At 36.4% G+C, this 27,993-nt stretch overlaps 5 protein-coding genes and 1 long non-coding RNA gene across 10 annotated transcripts; 4 read left to right on the forward strand and 2 right to left on the reverse strand.

Moving 5' to 3' along the window:
• Window positions 1–3,581: 3,581 nt before the first annotated feature.
• On the reverse strand, window positions 3,582–5,429 carry LOC106180342 (mitochondrial import inner membrane translocase subunit Tim10 B). The gene is made up of 3 exons (XM_013564306.2): window positions 5,035–5,429; window positions 4,281–4,376; window positions 3,582–3,892 (listed from the first exon to the last, which is right to left on the reverse strand). Exons 1-3 carry the CDS (start codon window positions 5,083–5,085, stop codon window positions 3,701–3,703), a joined length of 339 nt encoding a protein of 112 aa, XP_013419760.2. The 5' UTR covers window positions 5,086–5,429; the 3' UTR covers window positions 3,582–3,700.
• Window positions 5,430–5,522: 93 nt separating this feature from the next.
• On the forward strand, window positions 5,523–15,813 carry LOC106165830 (arfaptin-2-like). 2 transcript variants are annotated; one of them, XM_087008266.1, is made up of 6 exons: window positions 5,523–5,656; window positions 10,145–10,379; window positions 11,039–11,446; window positions 12,349–12,442; window positions 12,594–12,768; window positions 13,668–15,813. In XM_087008266.1, exons 2-6 carry the CDS (start codon window positions 10,163–10,165, stop codon window positions 13,815–13,817), a joined length of 1,044 nt encoding a protein of 347 aa, XP_086864392.1. In that variant the 5' UTR covers window positions 5,523–5,656; window positions 10,145–10,162; the 3' UTR covers window positions 13,818–15,813. The 2 variants fall into 2 exon arrangements, with proteins under 2 accessions (XP_086864392.1, XP_086864393.1); XM_087008267.1 differs by lacking the exon at window positions 5,523–5,656 and adding an exon at window positions 7,698–7,805.
• A 183-nt stretch (window positions 15,814–15,996) lies between these two features.
• On the reverse strand, window positions 15,997–19,521 carry LOC106165831 (mitochondrial import inner membrane translocase subunit Tim8-like). 2 transcript variants are annotated; one of them, XM_087008270.1, is made up of 2 exons: window positions 19,420–19,521; window positions 15,997–16,708 (listed from the first exon to the last, which is right to left on the reverse strand). In XM_087008270.1, the coding sequence occupies exon 2, from the start codon at window positions 16,677–16,679 to the stop codon at window positions 16,395–16,397; it is 285 nt and encodes a 94-aa protein (XP_086864396.1). In that variant the 5' UTR covers window positions 16,680–16,708; window positions 19,420–19,521; the 3' UTR covers window positions 15,997–16,394. The 2 variants fall into 2 exon arrangements, with proteins under 2 accessions (XP_086864396.1, XP_086864397.1); XM_087008271.1 differs by having other exon boundaries at window positions 15,997–17,095; window positions 19,420–19,515.
• On the forward strand, window positions 17,338–19,235 carry LOC147763245 (uncharacterized). Its single transcript, XR_015333413.1, has 2 exons — window positions 17,338–18,684; window positions 19,038–19,235. It is a non-coding gene; the product is annotated as an uncharacterized LOC147763245 (long non-coding RNA).
• Window positions 19,504–25,176, forward strand: LOC106180327 (telomeric repeat-binding factor 2-interacting protein 1-like). Of its 2 annotated transcripts, none has more exons than XM_013564287.2 (12): window positions 19,504–19,644; window positions 19,920–19,966; window positions 20,476–20,580; window positions 20,891–21,010; window positions 21,189–21,303; window positions 21,770–21,902; window positions 22,249–22,314; window positions 22,540–22,916; window positions 23,341–23,464; window positions 23,792–23,862; window positions 24,161–24,275; window positions 24,586–25,176. In XM_013564287.2, exons 1-12 carry the CDS (start codon window positions 19,534–19,536, stop codon window positions 24,717–24,719), a joined length of 1,518 nt encoding a protein of 505 aa, XP_013419741.2. In that variant the 5' UTR covers window positions 19,504–19,533; the 3' UTR covers window positions 24,720–25,176. The 2 variants fall into 2 exon arrangements, with proteins under 2 accessions (XP_013419741.2, XP_086864391.1); XM_087008265.1 differs by having other exon boundaries at window positions 22,540–22,904.
• Window positions 25,177–25,661: 485 nt separating this feature from the next.
• LOC106165833 (uncharacterized) lies at window positions 25,662–27,906 on the forward strand. Of its 2 annotated transcripts, none has more exons than XM_087008268.1 (4): window positions 25,662–25,900; window positions 26,155–26,271; window positions 26,892–26,987; window positions 27,187–27,906. In XM_087008268.1, exons 1-4 carry the CDS (start codon window positions 25,835–25,837, stop codon window positions 27,376–27,378), a joined length of 471 nt encoding a protein of 156 aa, XP_086864394.1. In that variant the 5' UTR covers window positions 25,662–25,834; the 3' UTR covers window positions 27,379–27,906. The 2 variants fall into 2 exon arrangements, with proteins under 2 accessions (XP_086864394.1, XP_013399644.2); XM_013544190.2 differs by having other exon boundaries at window positions 25,672–25,900; window positions 26,137–26,271.
• Window positions 27,907–27,993: the final 87 nt, after the last annotated feature.

The following is a 27,993-nucleotide window of genomic DNA, read 5'->3' on the forward strand; positions in this document are numbered from 1 at the left end:
TTAATTTTGGTTGGTCTATATTACGGGCATGCATTCGACCGGCGGCAGAGTTGTGAATCAATCTACAGTATATTATTTTCAGTTTATATAAAAGTTACCTAAGTCCTGCATAACGCTATCTAAAAAATTGGTCACTTTGTGACCTTTTAAAGCACAGCTACAAATGTAGACACTCCAACCCAATTAAGTTCGATGTGAGAAAACTTTCAACAAAAAGTGATAATGTGAGCTACATATATTAAGATAAATATCGGAATAAAAATATGACACGTTCCATTAATTTTCACTGGCTTATGTTATTGTACCCTCTAATAGGGAAAGCCGTCAGCAGTTATTTAAAGTAATGTGAAACATTCATAAAAACGTTATGCAAAACGTGAGCGGTTGGGATAAGTTAATTTACGCTCTCATTTTTCATATGAAAAAAAAAATGAATATTTATTACAAGAGTTCAGGGTGGGAGGGGGGCATAAGGGCATAGCAACTAAATTATGTTATGAAATAACGATTTGAAATTTTAAAAAAAGTCAAGTTGAACCTTTCTACTGATATACTTTATCATGGTTCGGTTAAGAAGATATATACCCCCCCCCCCCCCCCCTGCCCACACTTATTTCAACCTGTAAGATTGGAAAGTCGGTAGTCTGGCTCGGGCAATAAAATCTTACTATCTCCACGTCTGGTTTCTATCAAGCGCGTCCAGAGCTTCAGAGCTTAAGACAAACATATTGCTCCTCGGGCCAGGAAATCTGGAGAAGGGGAGTAGAGGAACATGTCTTCTCAATATGGAAATCTATATATTTTTGGTAATTTCCTTTGTAACATTTACGAACACTGTAAAATACCCTTTCTCAAATTAATATAATGTTCACATATTTCTGTAAATATCCTGAATTGAAATACTAATTTTAAATGTCAGATTTATGACGAGGGAGAGAGAGGTCAAGACATTCTGTAAATGTCCCGAAATATGGGAGAGTGTTATAAACTAAACACATCTTGGCAATAACCCGTAGCCAGTTAGACTGCTGAGTGGTTTACTTATTATGATCAACATTATTGTTTATATTTTTATTAATATCAAACAATTTTACTGTTTGCAGGTATACCTGTTTGGAACCTGTACTCTGCGCCATATAATAGCTAGCTATGGTGCAAAGTAGTGATATTGTAAAATCCTGCAATAAAATTTTCTTTAAATATTAAATATTAAGACATATAGGAAGCAGGGTTACCATATATGCTCGGAATTTTGTCGGAGAGGGAAATTTCTCGAGTTTGTTCACTGTCCTGTGAAGCCATATTTTGTAGCCTGAGATGCCGTATCCGTTACTTCGTGACCTGACCTGTCAAAAGCACGTCTGGGCGCTCTTTTCATCTTTCAATTCTTCCACATTAATCAAGATACGGAGTATCAATTACAAGTGCCGGGGAGGGGGGGGGGGAGGAAGAGGGAGCATGAAGGGAATAAATAACTATAAGTAGTATCCTTGCGACACAAGGTTACTCTGCAATTTATATCTTTCCATTTATGCTGTGAAATAATAGCCAGGTAGTCCGTTGATCTCGCGAATCAACCAAATGACCGTTAGTTGAGTTGCTTAACTGCAAGTAATTAATCCCCTCCCCTCCCCCGAAAGACATACTGGCAGGTTTCCAAATGAAGACTATACCGCAGAAAAAGTTTGGGGCCCAAAAGAGAGTCAGCCAAAGACACGTTTGGGGAACACGTTAGAACACGTCATGATGGACATTAACAGGTGTAGGACCAGAACAGAGCCTCTGGTAAACAGTTTAGAACCAAGGGACCGAACTTGATTTGAGGACCAGAAGAGAGGCTTTACAAACGTACAGATCTGCAAGAACTAGTATTTAGTTTTTAACGATCTCCTGCGCATGTCTATATAGGACCTTGAACCATATAGAATGACATGTATTATGGGTCCAAATAGATGACATAAAAGAGTGCAGACTTTGTTTCCCCTTATCACCGGTATTATTGCACTGGTTGAACATTAAGTGGGCTATCTTTAATAAGTGTGTCACTTAAGAAAACTGGCCAGGGTCCAAAAATATCCCCAGCGGCTGTCAGGACATGTCACTGTGTTCATACTGCAGACTGACGCCATAAAATATTGATGAGAAGAAAATTCAAACCTGCATCTACAAGTACAAAGTATAAGTTATATACAACCTCCTGCGCATGTCTATATTGAACCTTAAACCTCGTATTGTGGGTTTAAGATTGGGCAAATTTAAGTACCAAATTTTAGAAAGGTGGACAAGACTTTTAAATTTTTTTTTCAACGTCTCTAACCAACACACTTCAATTTTGGTCATTATTTGACTCAATTTATCAGTTAAAAAGCGTTTCCCAAATAGATGAGATAAGAGTTCAGACTTTGTTTCCCCTTATCACCGGTATTATTGCACTGGTTGACAACATTAAGTGGGCTATCTTTAATAAGTGTGTCACTTAAGAAAACTGGCTGGGATCCAAAAACATCCCCAGTGGCTGTCAGGACATGTCACTGTGTTTATACTGCAAACTGACGCCATAAAATTTTGATGAGGCAAAATTTCCAATGTTAAAATATAATTATATACATATTACATGTACACCAGCTAAAAGCACCTTAAGCCTTGAGTTGCTTATGATGTAAAAACATTTGTAATATGAAAAATAATTATGAACTATGGTCATGAAAGTATAACTCGAATAGAAACGGGTGTGGGCTTCTGCTGAACTTTGGTGTCAAAATTTGTAAGATATGACGGTAAATAGCTGAGGCACAAGACACGAGTGCTGTGAGACAAGAGTTTCAGACAAGAATTCAGTGAATTCAGATAAGAGTTTAGCGTTAGTACACAACTTTTACGCCCCTTACAGGATTTTTGGGTTTATGGTACTTTCTATGACCAAAACACGGTTTGCTTCTTTATTAAAGCGAAGTGTATCGAGCATGCAGTGGACTACTGAGTATGCCGTTTTGATTGTGCCGTTGTAGTTTTGATAAAAGAATCACATTTTTATCAGGGTTTGTAAAATCAAGCATTAATCAACGTGGTTTCGAGTAACATTTTAATGCCAACTTATATTTGCATGTTTTTAAATGGAAAATGGTGAATTAACAGCTATTTCATGAAAAACAAACCTTATGTTGTGCACAAATGTATAAAAGAACTCCATTGAAATAGGGGGTCTCAGTTTTATACAGGGGCGGATTTAGGCCGTCTTCTGGGTCTTCCGGAAGACGGTCAGATTTTCAAGTTTACATTGACGGTATCTATTTTTTTCTGTTGGAAGACAGTCAAAATTGGAGGATGAATCAACAAAGATAATTTGGAAGACTGTCAGTAAATAGCTCTGGATTCGCTCCTGTTATTTACATTTTTATCATGTCAGTTGCACCGGCTCGTTATTGAGAAGTATAGTCTCTCCCGATGGGAAAAAAGCTCGTCTCCAGGCTTTTCTTTTTCTAAAGAATTATAAAACTCATTCACACTGTCCTCAATCTCTATGACTTAAAACTATTCCGCATTCCACTAAAATATTGTCTACATAACTCATCACCAACACATTTAAAACTATACAATAATTTTTATTTATTTCATATTATTTGTTGTTCTTGGTTTTGAAAAAAACCCACAATCCTACATGCATGTTCATCTCTGAGTGTATGATAATGAAACTTTAACTTCATGTGCTTTGTTTAGTTTCTGAACCAATAGATGGCAGCACTGTCTGATTTTGATTCTGTTGCTGCTGTTCCATTTGGGCCACTTGCTCCATCATGGCTTGCTGTTTTTTAGTCTGCACTTCCATGAAAATAGCCATGCCTCTGTGGTTCATTTTTACAAGTTTATCACAACAGCTGTGGATACAGCTTGCCTGAAATAATAGAATCAAACATTTAACAAAATTTAAGAATACATAGTGTGACATGCTGTCACTGAACCACAACTGTATGATTCAAAGTTAATTGTGCTCAATGAATAAAATATTAGGTAGTCACCACTCAAAAAAAAAACTTTATCCTTCTAACAATTATGTTCTGTCTTTCAAAGAAAAAATGTATATTGACCATGATCCGTTCCAAGAAATAATTCATATCAAGGAATGGATTGAGAATCTTACCAATTCACACAGTGGATATTATTTTTATTTTATTGTTATGTATGCTATCTGGGTGCATGTATTATAAACCTGCTTCAACCTTTTACTGCTGAGAGGTTTCTCTGGCATACTTACAACTTCACTGACTGTTATCTGTACTTACCTCATCTTTAGTCAACTGATTGTAGTTAAAGTTAGACACACAACGACTGAAGCAATTATCTGTCATTTGGTTGTAAATTGAAAAGAAGTCTCTGGACTGAAAAAAAATTCTGATACAATTAACCACATTTATGTTTTTCTCCATTTTTTAAAAAAATTTTCAGTGGTGTTCATGTTTTAAAAAAGGGAAGTAATTGATTTCTTATAAATTTTTTATGATAAATGAGCTAATTTTAAAAAATGGTACTTGTGCAGTATACCCTTGAATTATACATGGAAGTCTTTGGTTTTTTTCCTAAATTTATTCAGTTATTAGGTTACTTTCATCAATGTCTCTGCTATTCAAGTAAATCTATTTGTCATTAACTTGCTGGTTTTTTATTATATTGTACACTGTTGAAATGACCATGACTCCTATCATATCATCATGGGCTTAAACACATTAGAAAACATTACGAAAGTTGTTAAAATAATTCATCTGAAGAGCAGAGACAATGATCTACATAAATGAATGAAGAAAAACATTGAAATTCATACTTAATTATAAATTTGGTGAGGGGGTGGGGGGGGGGAACATACTGCATAAGTTCCAAAAAGAAGCCATTAAAATTACTTGATCTAACCAAAGCCTCCACATTTAAATAATGCAGGTTAGCTCCATGCCTAAAAACTGATTTGCATTACTTGGTGACAAAATCTATGATCACTGGTTAATGATCACCAAAAAATCTCTGTAATAAATTACTGGTACATACCACTCTCATTTGCTGGTCCAGCGATGCACTTTGCATCTGAGCAGCGTTCATTTTTTCAGCCAAAAATATTCTATTTGGGTGATCTTTTAGATAGTAACAATACAAACTCAATAACTACTAACTATAGTAAATGACGTTGTGAATCCTTCTTCACATTGACACCACCACCAAGGACGTTGCCAAGTTAATTGCACGATGAGCCAAAAATACGATTTCAAATGAATTCCATTTTGCTCGATGTCATCCACTGTCTCTTTCCGTGATGGGAAAATAAAATTTCAGAACTGTTGCTGCATTTCATCAATAAGTAAAACATTAAAAACAAAAAAATAATGTGAAACTCGTCTGCCAGCCAAAAGCACATGGGAAGCCAACATATGATAGATGTCGCTTAACCTCAAGAAAAGCTAAATGTCACCCAAAGCAAGTTTGTGTATTTTATGATTCAAATAATCTTGTTAGACTAATATAAGTCACCAATGTAAAATATGTTGCACTCATTCCATTTTGATAAGTGTTTTAGGAGAAATAGTGCATTTTGTAGGAAAATACCCGTATGAGATGATGTCATTGCCACAAGTTAGACGACACACAGACAGACATATTTGGAAACAAGGAACAGGTAAGCAGTACTCTGTGTGGCGACCTGTGCTTCTCGTTTTGCTTTGCATGTTAACTTCACATTTTCAGAGTGGTGGTGATATCACTTTATCTGCGCTATTGCAGAGGTACAGTGTCAGCGAAAGCTTTCGTCAGTTAAGCCTCAAGATGAAAGCGTTCACGTAGCTGAGCCAAGAGCTCAAATACACGTACTCATCTGTGTTGTGCTCCTGTCAGAATGAACACGTAAACAATGCTCTGGAATTTAGCTTTCTCCAGTGCTTACAGATTTTTATTGAAATTATGATATCAATTGCATTTTAATGAATAGTCAATCAGTAAGATGTACAATGTAACGTACATGTACAAGTTACAATACCCACCAGTTTGGGTACTTTTGCAGTACCCCCACCCCCACCCCCACTCGTTTAATACAATTCCTCAGTGTTTATCAAAATTAAGTTGCCTGTGTTCAGTGTATCTGCTATGAAAAAAGTTAGTTTGGAAATTTACTGTTTGTATTTTATTGGTCATTTTTTTTATTATTAAACCTCAAGCTCTTTTACCAGTAAGATAACCCAGCTATAATGGCCTCAGCTTTCATGATATTTGGATGGCATTAAGTTTCACTAAAAACATTGATAAATTGAATTGCCATTCTAATTTCTTTTAAATAACTGAGCTAATTTTCTCATTTTTAATTATGAGACATTCTTTCTTGGAAAAGTGTGAGTTCTTTAGGCCTGTTGGATTGATCTTACTCCTCTGGGATTCCCACTAAATTACAGTACATTCAATTTAAGCAGCTTAAATGGCTGAACGCCCCTCATAACTTAAAATTACTTGGGTAAAGTCTTGGAAACTTAATGGTCCATGATGTTGTTCATGTTGCTTTCCAAGGGGGTGCCAGACAATTATACTGAACGCAGTCTTGGAAATAACATGTCATTTGGTGTGGGTCAGGGTGAGACCCAGCTTAATTATAATTAAGAGAAGTCAGACAAGTTTCTAAAATGTACTACAGTATGCTGCCACAAGTTTCATTGTAAGCGTGATTGTGAATCAATAAGATTGCCATTGTTTCACCGCTGACCTTTTGTTCTGTTGGAAAGTTTAAGCAAAACAAGAACAGCACTATCTTATTTGAGTTAAGGTTAATTTTCTGGTGCTTAACAATCATGACTTCAGAGTTGCCAACTTTGTGCATTTATTAGTATTCCATGCATTATTTACCAGTTGTTAACAGGTGTTATGCTGTTATTAATAAGACATTGTAGAGTAGATATATGCATTTTGAGCACTGTCATTTTGACAACTCTGTCAGTCAAGTGTATTCAAAACAGGACAATATTATGTAAACATGATCACAACTTTTACTTGTCTTTTCACTTCCAAGTGTCACTTTAATTTATTGTGTTGAACTTAGTTTAGTATTTTGAAAAAAAATCATCTACTTACAGATCAAGTGTTTCTTACATGAAAAAAGCAGTAATGAAAAGTCTTACTGGAAGAAACAGAAGTTGATTTTTAAGTCTGTTTAGACTAGAATTATTTTCAACCCTAAGACTGACTGTAGACTAACATTGAAGGTGACAGTATATTTTCTGTTGTGATGGACATGTGGTGTATTATGTAAATTTAGAAATTGCACAAAAATAATGAATTTTCTTATGAATGCTTCTGACAAACTAATTTGATAATACCTACTATTTTTATCCCATAATGTGTTATGTAAAGTTACTTTGCATCTATCGGCCTGAAGCTGTAGTCACAGACGGAAATCGTGACTGGGCATTCAGTCAGTTTTAATTTCCTGCCTGCTGTATTGGATGAAAAAGCTATTGGTTTCACTAAATTGCCTTGTTATTAATTACGCTACCTTAGCCAACATTCTCTTTACATTTAACCATAGGTATTGTGTTGACACCCAAATATATCATGAATAAGTTTCAGGACCTCTAATTTAAATAGTATTTTCTCATCGATTAAACCATTTTATTTTGTGACCAAATGGCTGAATAAAGAGCAGCACTAATATTTCTTTTACTTCTTTTTCTTAATATGCCAAGAGTGCTACCCTTAAGAGTCCATCGAAGATGTTATTCCCGTCTTCCCAATCAATACTGGCCCCATTCCAATTCCACTGTGCTGCTTGGGGAGAATAAAGATTGGTATAGATTTTTTGGAAGTTCAGTTGTGTGTGTATGTTACATAGTGAGAGCAGTTCAATAGAGCAGAACACAGTTGATGAGTTTTCTGTAAGCTTTGCTATATGTCACAAAGGATGATGTGTACAAGGAAGAAAGAAAATATTGATAAAATGCTGGAAGATTAAATGAGATGAAGAAAATGTATATCAGGTGACAGTGTTTAATCTTTGTCCTCACTGTGAAGTTTCAACTGGGAGGCTACCAGGTGTGTTTGTAGGTTTAATGTGGCCAGGTATTTGTATAAAATCATTCTAACACCCCATTCTCATAGATTAGATCGACCTACATTGGATCGACCTAACTCCCTGGGGGTTCACGCTAAATAGCTGTCAGCCGGGCGGACACGAAAGTTAATTACCCCTTAAAGCTTGTAGTAGGCGGGGACGGACACTTAAGGGGGATTATCTGACAGTAATCTAGTGAGACTCCCCGCGGTGATAGATCGATCTAAAAGTTGTGAGAACAGAGCCTTAGTCACGTATTTAGAATAGCATATCACCTGCACAATTGGCTGACAGACTCTGACTGTATTGCACAAGTATGAAAGATGGCCTTTTGTGCTATAGGATTACTTTGAGCCATATTGTCATCATTATTTGATGGTTAGGCTGGGTTTGTGCAGGTTGGATATAGCAGAGTGCTGGTAGGTTGTACCTGTAATCACATTACATGAAACTTGTATGTACACTAAGGACAATGAAAGATGTGAATACATTGATTTTTGCTTTTCTTTCCAATCTATTGAATCAATTAGGTACATTATGTAGCTGAGATCCATATGTTTCGAGTTTGGATTCGCGTTAAGGAAGTACTTGTAATTGGGTTTTTACCGCAGAATAAGAAAAATTCCTCCACTTAGTAAGTAAGCATGCATGTTGGTGTGTGTATGTGTATATATGTGTGTGTGTATTTGTGCACAATATTATGTTTATTTGTTAGTCCGGGTTTTTAAAATACAGGTTGGTTATACAGGTGTGTGTTTTTGTGTGTCATGTTCATTTGGGAATGAATTGCACTGCTAATGTTTCTTTTGTGACAGTGACATGTGGTATATGCATATTATGGTTAGGACCTTGCTTAGTGGGTTTTAGACCAGGCACAGCAGTAGACAAAATAGGGTCAGGGTAAACAAGATGTCCTTGACCAGACAGTGAACCAGTAACACAAGTGTTACAGTTGTCAGTTAATCTAAATGGCATACCTAATTGTGTATTATATGAATGCAAGAACCAGCAGGTGGTTTTCCAGGTCTGTTCAAACTAGGACAATTTTAAACTGAAAGTTTGACTAACTTGCAATACTACTCAGGGTTTTTCCAGAATTGAGGGTACAGGCTGTCCAGAATTACCACACGTAATATTCTACAATATTTTAGGGAGTCCCAAGTATGCCTTAAGTCATCATATTTAAAAAAAAAAACCATAAGCCGTCCAGCCATCTTTAAAAACACGGGCCGTCCAGTAATCTGGCAGCCATCCAAATGACTCCTGGGCGGTTCGCTGGGAAAACCCTTGATACTACAAGTATACATATATATATATATATATATATATATATATATATATATATATATATCTCTTAGTAGTACCATGTAATTTAAATGAAAACTGGGCCAATCAAGCCTCTGCCAAGAGAGGCCCCACTGTACCTGAGGCATATGAATCAGTTTTGTTAGTCTAATAAAATGACAGCACATCCCATGATTCTCACTTTTGTTGTAAGCTAGACATTTTATGACATTATTGAGAACTAAATCGCCACTCTGTCTGAGCCAGCATATGGTAGCATTAAGTAGGCAGTGCCTTTATTGGTCGTTAATACACTGAATAGCTTCTTGATCAGTTTGGTATCCATCTGAGTTCCACCAGAGTTTCAGGAAATTAATCAATCACTTCACTAGTCACAAGCAATTGGTGTTCAGCATGTTAGCTAGTCTTGATATCTTAAGACGTGATCTAGACTTGATTTGATTACTTGTACTGCTGTTTTTTTTTTTTTTTTTTGTTTTGTTTTTTTTTTGCACAGTATTTGCTCTTCTTTTAATATTTGATAATTATACCATTTATGATATGTACCCGCATATCTTAATGTTGTCTCAGAGGTTGCAATATATATTTAATGTTGCATAATGATGGACATATTATCAAGTAATTTTATTTTGATGGGCACTTTTTCTCCTTCTACAAATCTTTTTATGATAATTGCCTTTACTCTGAACACAAATCTAAAGAAAAGCCAGATTTTGTGTAAACACAATTTGTAATACTTCCCTGGCTATCAAACATAACCATATTTTCCAGGTCCTATAATCTACAGCAATGGCAGAGTCTCAAACCTCGCAAGCCGTCAATGGGATAGAAGACGACAGGTTTGAGCAGGATCTGAAGGAAATGCTGCGAGATGGACCAGTCCTTAATGACAGCAGCTCCACTGTCCAGAGTGGGGCCATGACTAAGGTGGACAGTGTGGGTCCAGCCAGCATAAAACCCCCTCTGTACACAGCAGGCATGCAGAGATCACAGACCTTCCCTACATGTAAGGAAACCCAATTTTTTTATTGGAGAGGGGGGGGGGGGTTAAAATAGAGCACAATGTAATGCTGTGTGGTTCCAGTTCAAAAGTGTACACTACTACAGGGTGCAGGGTGCTCCATAAAAACACAACATATTTTAAATTGAGATTGAGATGAAAAGCAAAATAGGCCATTTTATGGTCCACCCTGTATTTCCTACCTTGTGTTTAAGTATTTATAAAATCAATGGACCATTTTACATATTTAATTTAACTTAAAAATAATTAAATGTGCTTTTCAGGCAGTAAAGTCAAATGCGAAAGGTCAGGCTTTGCTTCAGTAGCTCGATAGTTTACTAGTAACAACAACATACTCAGATTACATAAAAGTGGATTATTGTAAGCTTTGAGCATCACATATTGAAAGTAGTACAAATGGATAACATTTTATGCAATTTCATGCTTGTAATGGATTTTGGTCTAAGCTGGCATCTAATGGACAGTTACTGTAATCATATGATTGCTTGCACTGCCATTAATGATTCATGCTTTGTTACTTGCACAATATTCTCAATCCTACATGACTCAAACAGGCCCAAGAGATTGCAAAATTCATGAAGTAAATACATTTTCACTGAATGCTTGCTGTGTCAGTAACATCCTTCCATATTTCCTTCTTGTAGCTACTGGTAGTCCCAATATGTCTGCAAGAAATGGCGGAGGGACCAACCCCCCACGTCCGTTTTCTCAGACGGCTTCCTCCAAACTGGATAGTATCAAAGAGTGGAGTCTCAACACATTCAAGTGCACCAAACAGCTGTTAGCAGAGCGCCTGGGCAAGGGCTCTAGGACGGTAGATCTGGAATTAGAATCAAAAATAGAAGTACTGAGAGACACACAGAGAAGATATTCCAATGTGTTAAAGTTGTCACGTGCTCTGACCAATCATTTTTATCATGTTGTGCAAACACAGAGGGCGCTAGGGGAGGATTTCGCAGAGCTAGCGCAGAAGTCGCCAGAGTTGCAGGAGGAGTTCAATTATAACAGTGAAACGCAGAAAGCTTTGGTCAGAAATGGTGAAACACTACTAGGTAGGGAACTAAATCTGATGACATGCTGTTCTTCTTTTTTTTTATTTAATCAAAAAAGAAGAATGGGATTGTTTTTCCTTTTTTTCTCTGGAGGACATTTTGATAAACTAAAAAAAGATATTTAAGTATTTGATGAATTTTTAGCAGTGTTTTATAAAAAAAAATAATGAAAAATAGACAAGAAAATGAAAATATTAGTTGGATTAAGCCTAGGTTAGATGTGTTGTTGTATGTTCTGTAATATATTTTCTGTCCTGACACATATTTAATACTTTAGGTTTACCACAGACTGTATTCATTAATAAAAATTCCATTTGAGTTATTGAAATGACGGGATTTCTGCTGACCACACAGCAGTATATTTTCTGCATAATGCATCCTGAAACCAGCCTCACATGAATATTTCATGGATCTTCACTACTTTTCAGTGAAATAATCAGACTTATTGATCCATAGAAGCATCTCCACTATATAGATATTTGTTTTTGTCAAAATTTGAGATTCATCATTTAACAGAAGATTTCTGAGAAAATATTCTTTATTCTTAGAAATGTGCTTAGAGGATATTCTTAGAAAATGTGTCATGTATACCTTGAATAGAAAGCAGATTTTCTCCCCTCCAAAAAAAGGAAAGAAAGAAAAAGAAGAGGTACAAAAAATAGAAAGAAAAAAGAATAAATAAGATAAAGAACACAAAGCAAAAAACTGATAAAATATTTAAAGCATCATAACCCATGAATATAACCACTGTATGCCATTATCTTGGCTGTACCAATCTACTAGTGTATACTTTGTTCTATACAGCTTTATAAGCAGTTTGTACCATATAGATCTTAGTCTCCAGTGAGCATTATACTAAAATAATGATGCCGATAATGAACTGTATTCATTTGCTATTGCAGGTGCTTTGAATTTCTTCACCTCCAGCATCAACACCCTGATCAACAAGACAATGGAAGATTCCTTGGAAACCATTAAGCAGTATGAAGCTGCAAGGTGTGTTTGTGTGTTAGTCAGCAGTTTGAGATTTAAAAAAAAGTAAAATATATTTCAATGCTCCTCACAAATAAAAACAATTGACATTTTAAGGTTTTCACACTTTGTAAATTTCTTGAAAGAACTAAATATACAACTGGTTTGTATTCAGGATTGAGTATGATGCCTATCGCACAGATCTGGATACCCTGCAGTTGGGACCAAAGAACCCACAGACCATCCCAAGGCTTGAGGAGGCCAAGAGAAAGTTCCAGCTCCATAAAGACAAGTTTGATAAACTACGAGAAAATGTGTCCGTTAAGTTGCAGTTCTTAGATGAGAATAAGGTAATGTATTATACCTAAGCCATCAACTTTAAAGGTGGGGAGGGGGGGTCTTTTCTCAAAAAGTGGACATTTTTACCTCTTAGCTGATTTGACTCTAGAAATGGCACAGAACCTACATCGAATTTTGGTTCAGGGTGGACCTCTCCATCCAGAAAGGCCCTCCTCAATACCACCACCCCCTCCCCCCTGACAATCCCCTTAGACATACATGCACAGCAACTGTTCAGCACATTTACTGTGTGTGATTCATGGTGGAAATTGGATCTGGTAGACTGATTGATGAGAGGATCTACTGGTAGTATTGGCAATCAAAATAATCAATCTTCTTAGCAGCACAGTGCTTTCAGTGGTCAGCTTTCACTAATAAAAGGGGTTCCAACCAGTATTTCTAATATGGTAGAATGGTCAGTTATTCTACCTCAATATTTATTCCACGATATGTGCAATAGAATCTATTACCAGGATTATTAGCCTGGTTAGCTTTTCTGTAACAACTTTTTGGGTAACACCAGTAAATTTTGTATTCAAGTCAAATTAATTTTATCCAAAACTAGTGATAGATGACATGAAATGATAAAGTAATTCTGTTTCACATGACCTATAGCATATCCTAGGTCTCATTCCTAATGAAGGTGGTGTTATAATATGTAGATCGACATTCAGGGACTCACTGAATGCAATCAGAGTAACAGATTAACACACTTGCTCCCTGGCATTGAGCAAAATACAGAAAAGCTGGGGATTATATGAGTACATTGGAAACAAGAGGAGGCATGTTAATCTGAGTGTATTCTGCCAGAGTTTCATTGGGTATCAGTCCATAGAAGATTGCTGTACACTCTACTATGCCATATATTTTCCCAGAACAACCAGCATCATAGGTTCTCTATCATTTTCAGATCAAAGTGATGCACAAGCAGCTGTTGTTGTTCCACAATGCCATATCTGCCTACTTCTCGGGGAACCAGTCAGCTTTAGACACCACTCTGAAGCAATTTAATATCAAACTGAAACCAACAGGGGATTCCCCCTCATGGCTGGAGCAGTGAGCTCACTGTGGTGGTTTCTCTCACCTTTGTTGCTGAAGATGATTCTTTGGAGCTGGAGTCTAGGTTAAAACTTCATGGAATAATGGAGCAGCAGCTCCCCTTTTTTTTCTTTTTTTTTTTTTCACGCCCTTCTTTGCCATAGTCAAGTACATGGCAGGAAGAGCACAGGAATTAAACATTAGCAAACACAAAGACGTTACAAATAATGATTTGTATGATATCTTGGACATAATATTGTGATTTTGTCCATGATGATACTAACAGACAACCTTACACAGAGTTCTGATGGACCAGGCTGAAGTCAACCTTTACACTCAACTTTCACTTCTATATCAGTTGATTACATTTGATTAAACAACTTTAATTTAATTGCCATTGTGCTCCATTTTAATGTGATGATGCAAGCTCCAAGTTCACAGTGATAACTTGGAAGAAAAGATACATGAATATTACAGTTATTCTTGATCAAGCTCCAAGTTCAGTGTGATAACCTCGAAGAAAAGATATATGAATTATACAGTTACTCTTGATATTTGAATGAAAGATGAAGAGGTTATCTTTCTGTGTCTTAATTTGACTGAAAGTGACTTTTTTTTTGCCTTGTTAGATGCTGAACTTTTTTCACCCAGTCTTTTCCCAAATTTTATCAGGTGTTTATTGTTACGATATGTGATTATATTGCATTATTTATTGGTAAGTCACTGTTATGGACTTTGTTACATGTATTCAAGTTGCAGTCTGTTAATTTTGTTGCATAAAATGTTTTCATGTCAGCTCTTTTATTCTCCAAGAAAGACAAAAATTAGTTGAAATAAAGTTGGTGGTCATAGTAAAAATTAACGTCCAATGTAAAGTGCAGGCACATAGATGTAGGCTGTGTCCATTGGTAAATATCTTATCAAACCAGGTGAAATATTCATATTAAATATGTGTACATAGCTTTGTTAAAATGCAGATTGGTGTAGATATCAAGTGATTTCTAAGATGTGATGAAGCAAGTGTATTCCAAGCACCTGTCGTGTTCAGAGCAGGAGAATTAGTTTTAGGTGGGAAGGGGGGAGGTTAAGTGGTTTCCCATTGTTGACAAATATTCAAGACTGATTGATGAGTGCTTACTTCATTCAATTTATTTCTGGAGTCAGAGATACTAAATGCTGAAGCCGTCTCCTGGTCTCTTTCATAGTTAGGGTTGGTATTCTGAACAGACAATCTTTGATAGATGCATTTTGTTTTTTAATTAAGTTGATGTGGCTATGGGTTTTTTAGAGGGTCTTGTTTGTTGTAGGATGGTAAAGTGGTGGTGATTAGAGATAAAATCTATATAATTTGTCATTTGTGACTTTTAATTACGTCATTTCTTAAGTACAATGTACATTAAAGACTTACAAAGTCATATGATTGACATTAGCAGTAATTAACAACTTTTGGGTACAAATTCAACTGTGAAATTATTTGTAGTCTATTTCAAATTTTGCTCTTAGAAATTGACGAATGGTTGTGACAAAAAATGTAAAATCTGTTTTGCCACTAATTTCTTTGTTGTCAGTAATTCTATTTCTTTAGAAATGGTTCTGTTAAAAATCTTGTGAAGTATTAAAGTCTGCCCCCAACCTCTTCCTGGTAGAATTTGCTTCCCTGGAGAATACTGTAGCAGCTGTTGTAATGTACATAGTTTTGTGTGAGAAACGATACTGGATTTTGGTGGGAAACAATTATAATTTTAGTTGAAAAATGATGAATGTGTTGATAAGTGTTGTAATGACAATTAAAAAAGGGATAATTGCAATATAAGTCTGCTAGTTTGTTATAGGAAGTTTTGGTAGACTTTCAGTCCTTGCTTTTGATACTGTTATTTGTGATTGCTTTATTTCAATTTACTTATATTTTTTTGATAATCATTATATATTCTTTATATTTCAGTTGCATGTATGGATGCCATACATTGTACATAGATATGCCACGTTTACAAACGGTCAATAAATAACAGATGGGTTAACTTTGTCCTTGTTTACTTTTGAAATAGAAAATAATTAAGGTCTTGGAAGTTGAAATTTAAAGTACAAAAATTTTTGTAGAAAAGCACTAGTGCTAGTAAGCTTAAAGATGTACAAAATTTGCTCCCTTCACTTCCTTAAATTATATTTCAGATGATTGAAGTGATATATGACAAACAACACTGTTTAAATTTAAATAGTGTATTTTTTACACACGCAGATCTTACATGGTGCCATTTAGTTTTGAAAAATTTTACATTTTAACTCTGCCCTGTTTCAATTAATTAAATTCAGTAAACAAATATATTAAAGCATACTACAACAATTAATACATGATGATGTAACAGGAAACATCTATAATGTCCCACTGTGTTGATAGTCCTGATCTGTCATATGTGGAGGAGTCATGCTATCCACCTTAAGTTTGCAAATTCCCTTTAAATATAACAGGTCCTGTGTAACACTGGAAAAACCTGCTACGCATTCCTTCCTTGTACTCCAAGGCCCACTCCAGGATGTAATAATCAATGTATGTTCACTTCAGATAACAATTCCTCAGAATGTTTTCATAAGAAATGAAGTGCTAATTAAGTTCTGGCAGGTCAGAAGAAGAAGAGGCCTGTTCTGCCTTTATCTGAAAATTCTTCACTATGACTCGCGTTGTGTCCACTGCACGGTCAGCACAGTTCTGAATGCAGGTTTCCACCCTCCCGCCAAGGGAGGAACTCATCTTAGACACGCACAGATCAAAACAGTTCTCTGAGAGCTTCAGGATGCGGGCCATCACCTGTGACTGTGCTGACATCTGTTGGGCATACTGCTGTATTTGAGGGTCGTTCAACAGGGCATTCTCGTCCACACCAGACATCGTGTTTTTTTTATGGGTATTCGGCAATTCTGTAAGGAAATGAGAGTCAAAATTACCAAGGCAAATTTCTATGACATGTTCAGTATTCAAATGCAGAGGGTTAATGCAGCTCGGGTAAATTCCGATCAAGATGATGATGATGCTGATCTTTCTTCTGCTTTCTTCTGAAAACTCTTTACTACAAAATAGGTTGTGTCAACTGCTCGTTCTGCACAGTTCTGAATACAGGTTTCAACTCTGTCTCCGAGAGAAGGTCCTGGTTTGAATATGCACAAATCAAAGCAGTGGTCACATAGTTTTAGAATGAGGGCCATGTCTTGAGCCTTCTCCGACATAATTGGGATCTTGGTGTCACTCAAAATGTCACTTCGATCTGACACGGACATGATGTCTCTCTCTTTCCGTTATGCCAAGGCCTGGAATGAAGTCAAACAGAGCTAAACCTAAATGTTACATTTATTGGAGTCTGGAAAAAACGCGAGTCCATCTAAAGTTATGTAACGCACGTGCGATCATCTTAAATACACTTTTACGTTCACTGGTTTTCAACATGCCAAGGCTCATGTGCGATTCTGAAGTTCGATAGGGTATTTTATAACAGGTTAATATCGATTTTCGCTTAAAGTTTGCATATGTAGTATGCCTTTTGACCTTAAAAATCTCATAGGGACAGTCGGTCATCCGGGCACTTTACCTTAGCAACCGGCATCTGGGGTAAAACAAATCGGGCAACATGGCGGATCGCACTGACGTCTATGTAAAAGTTGGCAGACTTTGTCCGAAGATATCATACTTCACAGGTCCTGTCCACTTGTGTCAGTGAGGATGAGTTATTAACCTGGTCGATTTCCTTTACAGGCTTTTGTAAATAGCCGCTGCACACCTGGTTAAGAGATAAAATCGGCCTTAACTGCCGATCGTTATCTGTGATCTTACAGTGGTAGATTGCAAAGACTCATTTGCTTACCTGGATGAGCATAATATTCACATCTCTTTGAAAAGAAAACCATATGGAAGCAACTGATATTATCAAAGAAGGTTTCAATTGTACTAATGACTGTTGACGTTACATATTGCTGACACATACGGGTAGATTTTGCAGGCCTACTGAATTGCACAGGTACCGTTTAACTCTCAGGCACGTACAAAAGTTAAATGGTGGAAGCTTGCTGTGTACCAGGTGACACTACCAACATAAAATCTAATGGGATTTGTTAAATTTCAAAGATCAACGGAAAAGTAAACGACTGTTGCAGGCTATAGGTTGTGCAAACGTGACTAAAGACGGGATTGTTGATCGAAACAAGATTTGGTCATAGCTATACATGCACTACGAGATTTGTGTATGTGTGTATAGTTCATTTTATTATAGATAAGGAAAAAGTCATTGAACCTTGTTTGGTATTTATGTTTGTCATTTGTTACAAGAATTAATAAGTAGTATTTACAAGAAATTGAGATTGCATCTTGTTTTGGCATGTGTGACTGTATATCAATTCTTTTAGTTAAAATTAATGGACTATAACGTCGAACTTTTTTGCTGTAAGTTAATTGAGTTAAAAGATGAGAAAAAATATGTACGTATATATATTGACAATTCTGTGAGTTAATGTCTAAATCTTCAAGTTATCAAGTAAAATAAAAAAGTTGCCATAAATAAAGTGACCTTAACTGGTAAAATAACATACAGCTTTATTACCGTGTTTGTTATTCAATTTAATTTTAACCTTGTACGTTTTGAAACTCAGCGTTCTGTATTCCATGATATTTCGCCAATTTTCGTACCAGAAAAGTGCACAATAAGATTGAAAACACTCATAGACGCATAGCTGCCAATATCAATACAGGAAACACCACGTGTCTTCTCTTCCAAAAAGTTAGCAAGCAACTGTTTAAGCTGTCCTTCCAGGCTTGCATTAATATACATGTACTGTATACAGACCAAAGAGGCCATGGGACCGATGACATTGCCCCTATCCCGTTCCCCTGGCTATTGCAGCAGCAGGTGATTTAATCACAATTTGTGGAAATTTTATTCTAATAACTTCTCAGTGTTGCACATTTTCCAGGCCTTTCTTACGATCCACGTTCTAAGAAGCCATTCCTATTTCACCAACTTATGTGCATGTATATACTTAGGGTGGACATTTGCGTATGCAGTTAAGACCAATTTTATCCCGTAACAAGTTAAACAGTAGCTTATTACAAAGGCCTGCTAACTCAATAGTCCAGGTAAATGATTCAACCCGCCAGACACAAAAGGTCAAGCACTGCCTTTTCAAAATCTTCTGCCGTAAAATTCCCGATCACAGATAACGATCGGCAGTTATATTAGGGCCGATTTTATCTCTTAACCAGGTGTGCAGCGGCTAATTACAAAGGCCTGTTAAAGAAATCGACCAGGTTAATATCTCATCCTCACTGACACAAGTGGTCAGGCACTGTGAAGTATGATATCTTCGGACAAAGTCTGCCAACTTTTACATAGAAGTCAATGCGATCCGCCATGTTGCCCGATTTGTTTTACCCCAGATGCCGGTTGCTAAGGCGCGTGACGTCAGCCCGACTGTCCCTATGTACTAACGTGAATGTGACGAAATCATGATCCACATTGCAATCATTCGCATGCTAGCAATCTGCCTTATATTTAGCATAGAAGCAGTAAAGAACAGTTTCTCGTTTAAATAACTGATTTAAAACTCATAAAGTAGAATAAGAGCTTAATTAAGAGTACAATTACCTAGTTTTGAAACTGATAATCCTCCACAGAGGCACAGCAAGCAGCGTGCTTTCAACTGACCTTGACCCTAGTGTGTCGCGCACGCGCATTTATGTGCAAAATACTCGCGGAAGTATGGCGGTTTATTCGCATTGCGAAACTTTATTTACCAACCCTGATGGAACTCCTATGCATTTTTACATGCGCCCTTGCGACGAAAGAGCGATTCTTAGACCCGTAGTTGAGGTACTCTCTTGATCTCTGATGGCATAAAATATAAGTAACTCTGCAGCGTACCGAAAAGACGTCTGCTAGTGCTACAAGCTTATAGTGATACTGACGCAGTGACATTGCTACGTTACAGACGTATTGAAAGTATTTGCCATTATGAAGACAGTTTCTGTAACAACCCACATTCTCCTGTTATGTATACAAATTGAGATTTAATTGCTCTCATGATCAGACTTTTTCTCCACATTGGCACACTTTTAATTCAAGGACTGACACATTTTTGCTTTCAGCATGGTGGTGGCATTTTGTCAGGGAAGCAAGGCAATGATTCAATAAAGTAAGAGCTGTTTAACACAATTTCTTTTTCTCGTTTTAAAAAACAAATAAACTATGTAGCTTAATCATTTTCACTTGCATGAAATATGTTCATTAGCACTCTGTAGACAAGTTGCAATACATGTAAACATACATTTGCTTTCTTGCTTTAGCACATCAATTACATATCAGAATAAAGCATGGATTCCATGCTAGAGCCTAGGATGTTGAAAGGCAATGATTAGTTAGCTTTAGTTAACATATATGGAAATATATGCAAACGATTCTTGTTAAGACTATGAGGTGTCCACAAAATGTTCCAAGTTTCAAGGACAGTTTGGGACCTAAGTAAAAGGTGTGTGTGTGTGTGTGTGTGTGTGTGTGTGGGGGGGGGGGGGGGGGGGGGGGGGTACTCTACCTGGTCAAGAAAGTTGTGGTTCTTTCACCCCATGTATACTAGTACTAAACATTGACAAAATGGTCTGCACTGGTACGTATTTACTGTTTAGTTGTCAATATTTTCATTTCCAGGCTGGCAGAACCTGGGAGTGTGGTGAAAAGCGATGATTATTACCTTGCCAATTTTATAACAGACTGCGTGGAGAAGAATACTTTAATGGACATTGAAAAATACAGGTGAGTGCTGTCACTGAGTTTTTTTTTTTCAATTTAACTTGATGAATAATAATATGTTGATTTGTACCCAGTATTTATCTTTTTTCAGAGCCACTGAATCAGTGAATCATGTGTCATTCAGTTGCATTGTAGGGTCCACATACCCAGTCCAATGAGTTAAATTTAATATGCATACAATAACAAAAATGTGATTATATTGAAAAAATATTATAGCATCGGATCAGCTTGACAGTGTAGAAAACACTTTGCTTCACCTTGCATATAACTTGAAACCTTGTGAATCTGTGATGATGTTGATTGTCTTCTCCAGGCTGAAGCCATGTGATGTCGCTGGAGAAAACATGATAGTTATGTCCACTGAGGCTGTAGATGACACGGACCTGGAGCCAGCTGAACACATCATCAGATTGACTGCCAAGGACAGACGGGGGTGAGTGAGTAGGGGATGTTAAATGCCATGTTAAATTCTGGTAAAATTTTACCATTTAATTATTTATTACTGTTATTATTATTTATTTTTTGTTTGGATGGGATCAATTCAGTATGAGATTTTTCTGTGTGTTTTTCTTTTCTTTTGTATCTCAGTAATTTTCACATTGGTGATTTAGGAGGAAGAAGTACATGTTGTCTGAGGAAGTGAACATCATAAAACATATAGTGGAAAACAGATTATATCTGGATGTTGGTGGAAACAGAGTGTGGAAGGACATGGAGAAATTGGAAGTATGTTTTTATGAAATTGAGCTAATATGAAAAAAGTTTTAAACATTGTTATGAAAATTCCAAAATAAATGTTTATTAGAATTAATATCCCTACTTTCCCTACCTTCCTACCTATCTATCTATCTACCTGCCTGCCTACCTACTCGTGCTTGGTTCTTATGTGGATAACATGAATAAGCTAGAATAATTAAAAATGTTTACTCATAAAAATTTTTAATTTATAAATGATTGAATGTATTGAGTCATCCATAGATTTGGAATGAGAACTATGTAGAACCCTGATACTGGATCTTACATTAGCAACTGACCTACATTGCTGTCTCAACCTCATTACCTAATGAAAACTCTCAGATTGAGGCTGCAACATCCGTCACTTGCCAAGGTAAGTTCCACTATAAGAGTTTTCAGGTAGACATAGTTCTTATATGAAATCATGATGTGTATAATTTTCATTTCAATTCATCAGATCACCTCGCATTCCTGGCAGTCAATGAAGCACCACTACAAGATGCACATCTTACCCAACATCAAGTCTTTTAACATACCTAGTCACTGGCCTTCCCTGCTGACCACTGCTTCAGCTGGGAAAGACGAAGAAGGTAGTTCTTTTTTTCTGTTCTCCTTAGAAATATTATTTTAAAATATTGCTAGGTTAGAATAAAATATAAGGAGTAAAAAATTAATTTAAAAAAAAAGATTTTAAAGCTTTAGTTTACATATATGCAAATGATTCTTGTTGATATTGTAGGTGTTTCTCTAAATTTTGGCAGGGAATTCAAGACCTAACTAGAAGGTGTGTGTCTGTGTGTGTGTTTGGGGGGGGGGATATTACTCAGCCTGGGCAAGAAAATGGAGGTCTTTTTGAATGAAAGTGCACCAAGGACTACCAAAAGTTGCCTTTATGGAAACAGTAGCAAGATTTTGAGTTTTCTGTCCCAATTTCAGGTTCAAAGGCTGCAATGGCAAGGTATCTGGCACCTGTCACTGTTTCTACTCCTAAACAAAACCAAGGTGAGCTTGTGATTTTATGAGTTCTACTTCTTGTTTTGAAAGATGTGACTAATTTCAAACAACCATGCCTGAACAATCCGTCATTGTTATCTGAATATATTCAAGCTGCATGTTCTTTACTTTGGTCTTTATAATGTTCTGTATGTAATAAGTAAGACATGATTTGTGTTGTCTTTGGACTTTTTTAGTTAAAAAACTCCAAAAGTGTCACCTTTTTTATTCCAGGTAATTGTGAGTCAGAAGATGATATTGTAAACCCCTCAGATTTAGATCAAAATGAAGGAAAAAGCACAGGGCAAGATACAGAGAATCTTCCTGAAATTGATGACTTTGATAAAGAACTTTTAGAGATTGCTGAAACGCAGCATCAAAAGGGAAATAGTCCCAGAAAACATGCCGTGATGAAAAGCCAGATTAGAACTAGGTCAAATGATGCAGAGAAAGGAAATAAGTTAGACTCTCCAGGAAAACCAATAGAACGTGCCAAGAAGAGTTCAACAGAAACCCTTATCCCAGAGAATACAAACCAGAAGGGACATTATTTGCGGTCATCTACAGTGATCCCTGTTGCTGGAGATTCTGAAGCTGAAGTAATTGGAGAGGTAATTGTATATTATTTACTCTCAGTAATACCCTTCTTGCTTCTAAATGAAACATCATAATATATAGCAAGGTAGTTTTTAGCAGGGGCGTAACCAGGCATACGCACGGATGCACTGTGCGTACAATTTTTTGAGCCAACCATGATATTATTCTCCACAAATTCAGTGTATTTTTCACGGAATATAATCGTACCTGGGAATTTTCAAAATCTGTGCGTACAATTTTAAAAGGTCTGGTTACGCCCCTGTTTAGTCTCAGTATGTTTAGGCAATGCATGCAATTAGTATATGTAAACACCTGGACCATTAACATAAGAGAAGGAAACAATTTAGAAAATATTCACGAAAAAAAAAATCCCTGCAACAAATCCTGTTGATCATATCTTCAGATGTGTTAAGGCTATATGTCTGTGTCTGTTGTCAGGATGTGGCTGACCAAGATATGGTGGAGACTGCTGGAGCTGAAGTTGATATCTCACCAAATCCCACACACAGTGGTAGAGATAAACGTGGTGGTTCAAGTAGAGATAAGAACAGGAAACGAAATGGTAACTGTCGTACTTGTACAAACTCAAGTTGTTTTATAAAAAAAAAGCCCACAACTAGTTGATGAGAATATTTTATCACTTTTCTGGCTAGTGCATACTCACTAGAGATGAAGAGACAGGAAAGTTTGAAGCAAGTTGGTAATGTACAGTATTATGATGAAAAGGCCAAGTTAGGTGTTTTAATAAAGACATTCAACATAAATAATAACAGTGAGTAACTTAAGTGTAATTGCAAAGACATATAGGAAGGGGGACTAGATAAACAAGCATAACAACATAACTCACACTGGTGGTAAGACATTTTATTGACAATTCCACTATTTCCAGGTTCACAGGTGGAGAACTCTGAGACACAAACGCCCCCCTCTGAACAACAACTGTGGGAAGATGCTATTCAGGTGAGGCTCTGTCTGTCTTATCTTTAAAGGTGTAGTTTATGTATGGAAATGATGTAAGGTCTTTTGAGGACTAGAAAGTTATTAGGAAATATGTTTCATTTTTTATTTTATAATTTTTTTAACATCTTGTATAATGGAAAATAACACACATCATTCTTATCATAAGTTCTTTACAGCGTTATTTACATGATATATTATATATCAAATGCACATGTGGGCACATGCGCACGCACACACACATTTGCATGCACACACTCACACTGCAGTGTGTAACTTACAGTAATATAATCTTATTCAGGCTCTGATGAAAAGATATCACCTTGAGAGGGATGAAGTGATCACCCTGTTGTACATAAACAGTGGCAGTGTGGGAGACACCATCCATTACATTGAGGAAGGCACTGATCTGCAGGGTAAGATCTTAGTGATTTGTAAGATAAGATATAGATTGGATATACCAGTAAACTTTACACACACACACACACACAAACACACACACACACACACATATATATAATACACAATAGAGAAAAAAAGCAAGTCATATTTATTAAAACCAGCTCTTCTGTTATGTACGTTGATTTAAGTAGTGTAAAACTTTGAGCGAATGGTCCTTTGAAACTTTTCCTCAAGTTCCACATTGAAAGTAATTTCAAAGGTGACTGAAAGCAGTCTGTCTTATCTGTATATTAAGCTATAAGAAGTCTAACTGCTTGTCTTCAGGTCGCCCAGCCTGGACGGAGGAAGATGACCAGACATTGTTAAGTGCTAACACTAAAGACATGAGAAAACTCAGACAGAAATTTGAAAGTGATGGCGTCAACAGACGAGCGCTATTTCTGGAGAAGATGCAGTAAACGCTTTCACAGTGACTGTACACTACAAGCTAATAGAGAATGCCGGCTGGGTTGTATGTTGCCAGAGTATAATATCTTTAGATCTGAAACGATTTGGTGAACTGATCTTGATGTTTGTTCAGGCCTTCTATCTTGGTCTCCATCGCTGATATACAATTCATAAGTTTTAAATAAAAAAGATTCGATCTTGTGATAGGAGACTAAGGAGCAGTTGTTCAGTGAAATTATTTTACCACACAAGTTTTAAATAAAAGTAAAAAATGGAACTATGTAAATAATGTACATATTACCTTTGTTAACTGTTTTTCTGCCTTAATGTGGAATATATTTAAAAATAGAACCTTTTAACTTGTTAGTTTTGTTGAAGGAAATGAAATTTGTTAAATTTATTTTCTGGAACTAAGTGTCGTTCAGCGCAAAGTTACGAAAGATCTGAAATAAAAGACGATCAATGCTTTCTCTTTGTGCGATTTACTTTTGTTTTAATAGCGTTATGCGCTCTTGCGCGGAAAGTTTTAGGGTTGGTAATTTATTGGTAAATTCGACTAGTTGTTGGCCAATAAGTCCGTTACTAGGCCTAGAATTTTCGGTCTTTCGATTTGTTTTTCATGGATATGTTCTCAGGCTATTTTGATGGACTGCACTTACTGGTAATTGATTAGAAATTAACTGTAAAGGAAAAGAAGTTGAAAAACTTATTTGCATACCCTTCATTTCGTGCAAGACTCGATGTTATGTTTGAATCTGCTTTTGAATTAAAACCTTTTTTTGTACATTTTTTTCTTTGCGCAGGCTTGGTTGCGGTTTCCCTAATTGCGTTCGTTTTTCCTCAGCCGCGACAATACCGTTACTTTATTGAGAAAAATAAAACCCATGAGGTCAGCAGTATATTTAGCATGGGTGTTAAACGAATTCATCTGGAACGCTAGGCGTTCTACCAGGAGTCTTAGTAGTTCATTACTGACGCACTTCAAAGTCGACTGTTGTTATTTTCTTTACTTTTTTTCTCCATTTCCAGCAGTTGTCGGTGACATAAATCCTAATTCATTCGAAATGTGTTCTCTGGAACTACATAAAGTTTGCCAGTCTCAGTAAGAAACTTTTAGAAGAACACAATGGAAGTGCGCTGGATCGTCGCGCTTGTCCTCCTTATTGTTGCGGTCGAATGTATACCTCTTAAGGTAGGATTTTTATATGATGAAGGGACATTTCAATTCTCCCTTTTTATTCGGATATTAATCGACATTGAATCACTTTATTCTAGCGTATTTGTCATTTATTTATGCAAATGTAGTGTGTTGTATTACACTATTTTTAAAGTTTCCGATCATGTAAAAAAAAAAGGAAACACTGATACTATAAGTCTATAACGTTAACATATAATGCAAATCTGTCTTCATCCTAATTCCCCTGCCAGCCTCCGTTCCTGTTTAAGCGTCTGCGGAGAGCCGTCCACTGGGGTTTAGCCAGCAGTCGACCAAGTCGCACTGACGACACCTTTGCCGGGATAAGTGTACGAGACGAGCACGGCATGGAGTCCGACAGATTTGACGTGAGTTGGTTTTACATTTCCTGATTATATGTTGTTGTTTTTTTTCTTTTTTTTTTTTTGTTTTTTTTTTTTTTTTTTGTTTTTTTTTTTTCATTATCAGCCTTTTTTCATACTGAAAATTTTACTTATTACTGAATTTTTTGATACTTTTTTCATGGCCACTATCCGTCTACTTGTATGTTGATTGATCCATCTCTGCGGACACTGGCTGAGTGCAATCAATTTATTAACAGATTAACACGCCTCCTTTTGTTTCCACAGTACTCATAATCACCAGCTTTCCTGTATTCTACTGAACACCAGGAGGATACGTGTTAATTTGTTAATCTGATTGCATTCAGCGAGAGTTGGATCGATCTCCGTAGACCGTCGGTGTCTATGGGAATGAACCCCTTCAGTTAAAGCTACTTCTTACGTAGAGACCACTTATACAGACAAAAAAGCCAACTTCAAAGAATTTTACGTATAAAACATGTAAGGTATGACAATAACGAGAACACCTGACACTGTTCACTCGGCTGGTCTCAGTCTTCGATATTTGACAGGTAAATCATCGGTTGAATTAGATTCCACTTTTAAGACTTTCACCAAAAGCCATCACGTTATTTCACTGTTTTCAGCGCACCGTCCACGTTCCTGTGTTTATCACCATTGGCTATGACAGGTTTGGACGACCCATTCAGATTATCAATCCAGTGCACGTTGCTTCTGCGGGGGTAGGTCTCTTTCTCTCTCTCTCTCTCTACGATTATGATAACCTGTTTTTCTCGTCATTTGTATATCTGTAAATTCCACACTTTACGGCTTTTCATTGATACACTGAAAGTTAAGTACAATTCGCTAGAAATCGGATGTAAGATTATTTACAATATTGATTCGTTAGTGTTGAATAGATTTATCTGTCAAATTTTCCAGAATTCACGGTCGATGGATTTATACCGATATCGCCTTGGTCGTACAGAGGAAGATGACGTCACCATACCCAGAGATGATGATGATGATGATGATGATGATGATGATGACGACATTGGCGAAGTTCGAGTTCGCGGTCGTAGTGATGCTGGCGACGATTATTACGGCGATTGGTATCGGTCTAGAGAATCTTAATGCTTTTAAGCAAAACAGTTCTACAGCACATATTTATCACATGCATCGCCAGTTGCTATGCTACGTATTATTCATTGGAGACGAATATTAATACTTATCATTATTGTAATAATATTTTCAGTTTGTAGGCTGCGTCCTTTGAAGATGAATATTCAGCCTTTAAATTTTCATAGATGGCTGTTGTAGATTAATTATTCCAGTCATAACTGACTTAAACTTTTCGCAAATAGCGAAATTTTTTTAATCCTAGAACAATTTGGAGAAAGTCGACGTGCGTTGGATGTTTGAGAACGTTAAAATGAAGATTTTTAGAAGTCTGATGTATGCTAACGACTGGATGCCTTCTTATGGCTCGAAACTGTTCAGTGAATGAATGACTTACTTTATTTCAAGTTGTGTGATCTTAAGTGAAAGAATCCCAGAATGACACATGAAAGTTTTCAGACTTAAAATTTGTTGAACATGGAATACTTTTCGCTAGATTACAATTGTTAAACATACAGAAATACATAAAGGCGTCAAAAATGATTTGACTTTTTTTATGGTTTATGTCATATCTTTTTTCGTGTATTTTTGTTCCGATCTGAATTGGAACTAAATAGTTTGAGGTGCAAA

The sequence above is a fragment of the Lingula anatina genome, chromosome 3 (genome assembly GCF_051362555.1).
Source record: "Lingula anatina isolate TDL-2025a chromosome 3, LinAna3.0, whole genome shotgun sequence".
Lineage (NCBI taxonomy): Eukaryota > Metazoa > Brachiopoda > Lingulata > Lingulida > Lingulidae > Lingula > Lingula anatina.

Excerpts from the sequence above, each read along its gene's own strand:
- LOC106180342 (XM_013564306.2), bottom strand. The coding sequence starts at position 5,085 with ATGAACGCTGCTCAGATGCAAAGTGCATCGCTGGACCAGCAAATGAGA. Across the intron at positions 4,377-5,034 it reads TGGACCAGCAAATGAGAGTG|TCCAGAGACTTCTTTTCAAT; the intron begins GTATGTACCAGT and ends ATTTTTTTTCAG. Across the intron at positions 3,893-4,280 it reads ATCAGTTGACTAAAGATGAG|GCAAGCTGTATCCACAGCTG; the intron begins GTAAGTACAGAT and ends CTATTATTTCAG.
- LOC106165830 (XM_087008266.1), top strand. The coding sequence starts at position 10,163 with ATGGCAGAGTCTCAAACCTCGCAAGCCGTCAATGGGATAGAAGACGAC. Across the intron at positions 10,380-11,038 it reads ATCACAGACCTTCCCTACAT|CTACTGGTAGTCCCAATATG; the intron begins GTAAGGAAACCC and ends TCCTTCTTGTAG. Across the intron at positions 12,443-12,593 it reads AAGCAGTATGAAGCTGCAAG|GATTGAGTATGATGCCTATC; the intron begins GTGTGTTTGTGT and ends GTTTGTATTCAG.
- LOC106165831 (XM_087008270.1), bottom strand. The coding sequence starts at position 16,679 with ATGTCTGGTGTGGACGAGAATGCCCTGTTGAACGACCCTCAAATACAG.
- LOC106180327 (XM_013564287.2), top strand. The coding sequence starts at position 19,534 with ATGGCGGTTTATTCGCATTGCGAAACTTTATTTACCAACCCTGATGGA. Across the intron at positions 20,581-20,890 it reads ATGGACATTGAAAAATACAG|GCTGAAGCCATGTGATGTCG; the intron begins GTGAGTGCTGTC and ends TGTCTTCTCCAG. Across the intron at positions 21,011-21,188 it reads ACTGCCAAGGACAGACGGGG|GAGGAAGAAGTACATGTTGT; the intron begins GTGAGTGAGTAG and ends TTGGTGATTTAG.
- LOC106165833 (XM_013544190.2), top strand. The coding sequence starts at position 25,835 with ATGGAAGTGCGCTGGATCGTCGCGCTTGTCCTCCTTATTGTTGCGGTC. Across the intron at positions 25,901-26,136 it reads TCGAATGTATACCTCTTAAG|CCTCCGTTCCTGTTTAAGCG; the intron begins GTAGGATTTTTA and ends TTCCCCTGCCAG. Across the intron at positions 26,988-27,186 it reads TGCACGTTGCTTCTGCGGGG|AATTCACGGTCGATGGATTT; the intron begins GTAGGTCTCTTT and ends CAAATTTTCCAG.